Source organism: Protobothrops mucrosquamatus, unplaced genomic scaffold, assembly GCF_001527695.2.
Source record: "Protobothrops mucrosquamatus isolate PMUCROS unplaced genomic scaffold, P.Mucros_1.0 scaffold21665, whole genome shotgun sequence".
NCBI lineage: Eukaryota > Metazoa > Chordata > Lepidosauria > Squamata > Viperidae > Protobothrops > Protobothrops mucrosquamatus.
Window position 1 is genome coordinate 1 of NW_015407420.1, and position 2342 is coordinate 2342.

Here is a 2342-nt window from a genome sequence, read left to right on the forward strand (position 1 = left end):
ACAGTCTCTATGGCTAGCAACTGCTGCAGATCCTAAAGTCTTGCCACTGCGGCTGACGTCCCCAGCCCCAAGTCAGCAGACAAAAACCAAACCCGCTCCGGCCCGTCTGCGCCCTGGCTGACACCGAGCTGGGTTCCCTCTTCTTCCCTCTGAGCCACTTCCTCTTCTGCATCAAATCCATTCCAGCTTTCCGTGTTCCGAGAAGCCCTCGCAAACCCCGGGGGACAAAAGGCTGCCCAACCAACGTTTCCCAGCATTCCTGCTCAAGACCGGACACGTACGGAATTCCTGCTCGATTTTCTGCTTCAGAAACTCCATCTTCTTGGCCTCGCCATGGACCAGGAGGACGTTGCGGGGTTCGGCTTGCCGGATCAGCTGCATGATGCCCTTGGCGTCGGCGTGTGCACTGAAGGACATGTACTCCACCTGCATCTTGACTTCCAGCTGTGGGGGGAGTAAAGTGGAGGCGGCAAAAAAATAAATAAAAAGCATGGCAGCCCTCTCAAGTGCCTGGGGTTGGGCACGACAACCTTCATTTATGGGCTGCCATTTAGAATATTTCTCTATTATTATTTTTTTAAAATGCCCCTGTATGTAGCATACGAGTTCAGAACTGTGCTGAGACCACTTGCTAAATAGCTACATTTTGGATTGTACTTTTGGACCTTACCACGTTCCTTCACTCCACGAATATTTCACTGATTGTAAAGTAAGCAAGTGCAGATTGCAACCCATCTCCTTTTGAAAAATAAACAACTGTCCCAGTTTTTTTTAAAAGTAGACATCCTTTAACAGCAGTCAATTGTTTGGGGCACCCCAGCCCCCTGCCTTCTCCCGAGGGTTCAACTCACAATTTGTCTTCCTTCCATTTCTAGCTTCCGCTGTCCACCCAAAATTTTGTGGCCCACTGTTCCTTGGACACAATACCCTGGCATGATGACCTGGGGAGAAAACCCAGAAAGAAATTACAGCAGGCCATGATGACTTTGAGAATACCAATAAATAGCAGCCAACTGTCCCCACACAATGATGCCATTGTAGAGTGATCCCTCAGTAGCCATTAGCTGCTTTTATTAGATTGGAAGAATGAAACCCCCATGTTCAGTTAGCAGTCTACTGCCAATCAGCTAAGGCTGAAGGAAGTGTTCTTTTCAGAATGAGACTGCTGGGCTCAGGGGTCTTTAGGGACTGATCTAACAAGCCGCCTGGTTTTAAATGTCCCAAGCATCCAGGCTGCTCAAATAACACTTTTAGTCTTTCTGATGTGAAGGCATGAAAAATGCAAGCAACTCTTAGCAGACAACGTTAACCTCTGGGCAATTTATTTCTTAATGGCGGACTTGCCGTCTTTCTCCTACCATGTTTTTCTCGTTGCCAGCCCATTTCTTGAAGATATGGAGTGACTGGCCCGCATGCAGCATCCCTGGCGTAGCAAACACAACCTGGGGGAGGGGGTGAGTGGGTGAAGGAAAGAGCTTAGATCCATCCACCCAAGATTAAATTGGGGGTTCATAATGGTTCCTCCCTTCCCCGTCCGAGTCTAGAACAACTCGCTGCAACCAACTGGCCACGGCCAACCGGTTGTAAGGGCCACCCCTCCCCTCCGCGCTCCTACCATGGGCCCAGGGTTGTCCACATAGGTCCTCTCGAAAGCTTTGATGTGCTTGAACTCAAACATGTTCCGCTGGACGAAGGTTTTCCGGATCTTCTGATTCGTCCACGTGATGAAGAGCTTGTAGTAGTGGTTTGCCTTCTCCGTCAGCCCCGTTGAGAAGTAGATGGGCGCCTTCAAGTTCATGCGCTCCCTTAGGTGGGAAAAGGGGAACAAAGCGCGAGACTCTCGCACTTCAAGGCGAGGCAAAGGAGAGAACTCCGCCCCCGTTTCCTCTCTTTATGTGGCCCGACTCCCATTCCATGTTCTGGGCTGGTGGTGAAATTATTATTATTATTATTATTTCAATTTATATCCCGCCCTTCTCCCAAAGGACTCAGGGCGGCTCACAACATTATTAAAAAAACAAAGACAGACCCACACACCCCACCGAATAAAACCAAATTAAAACCAATATTTTAGTGTTGTGGTAATTAAAATTTCTAAAAAACCCAATTTAAAAATCCTCCCTAGGCCAGGCCCGCTTGCTGGAAAAGCCATGTCTTGAGGGCGCGGCGGAAAGTAAGGAGATCCGGAATCATCCGGATCTCGGGGGGTAGTTCGTTCCAGAGGGTGGGGGCACCCACAGAGAAGGCCCTCCCCCTGGGGGTCGCCAGCCTACATTGCTTGGCCGACGGCACCCTGAGGAGACCCACTCTGTGGGAGCGTACCGGTCTATGGGAGGGAATCT

The 2342-nt window shown here is 49.9% G+C and overlaps 1 protein-coding gene across 1 annotated transcript; it reads right to left on the reverse strand.

Moving 5' to 3' along the window:
• Positions 1-281: 281 nt before the first annotated feature.
• Positions 282-1805, reverse strand: LOC107301982 (integrator complex subunit 11; the record flags this gene model as incomplete). The annotated part of the gene is made up of 4 exons (XM_015831124.1): positions 282-444; positions 852-941; positions 1359-1442; positions 1616-1805. Coding segments are annotated over 4 exons (527 nt in total), but the record flags the coding sequence as incomplete, so codon positions are not given.
• Between the last annotated feature and the right edge of the window lie 537 nt (positions 1806-2342).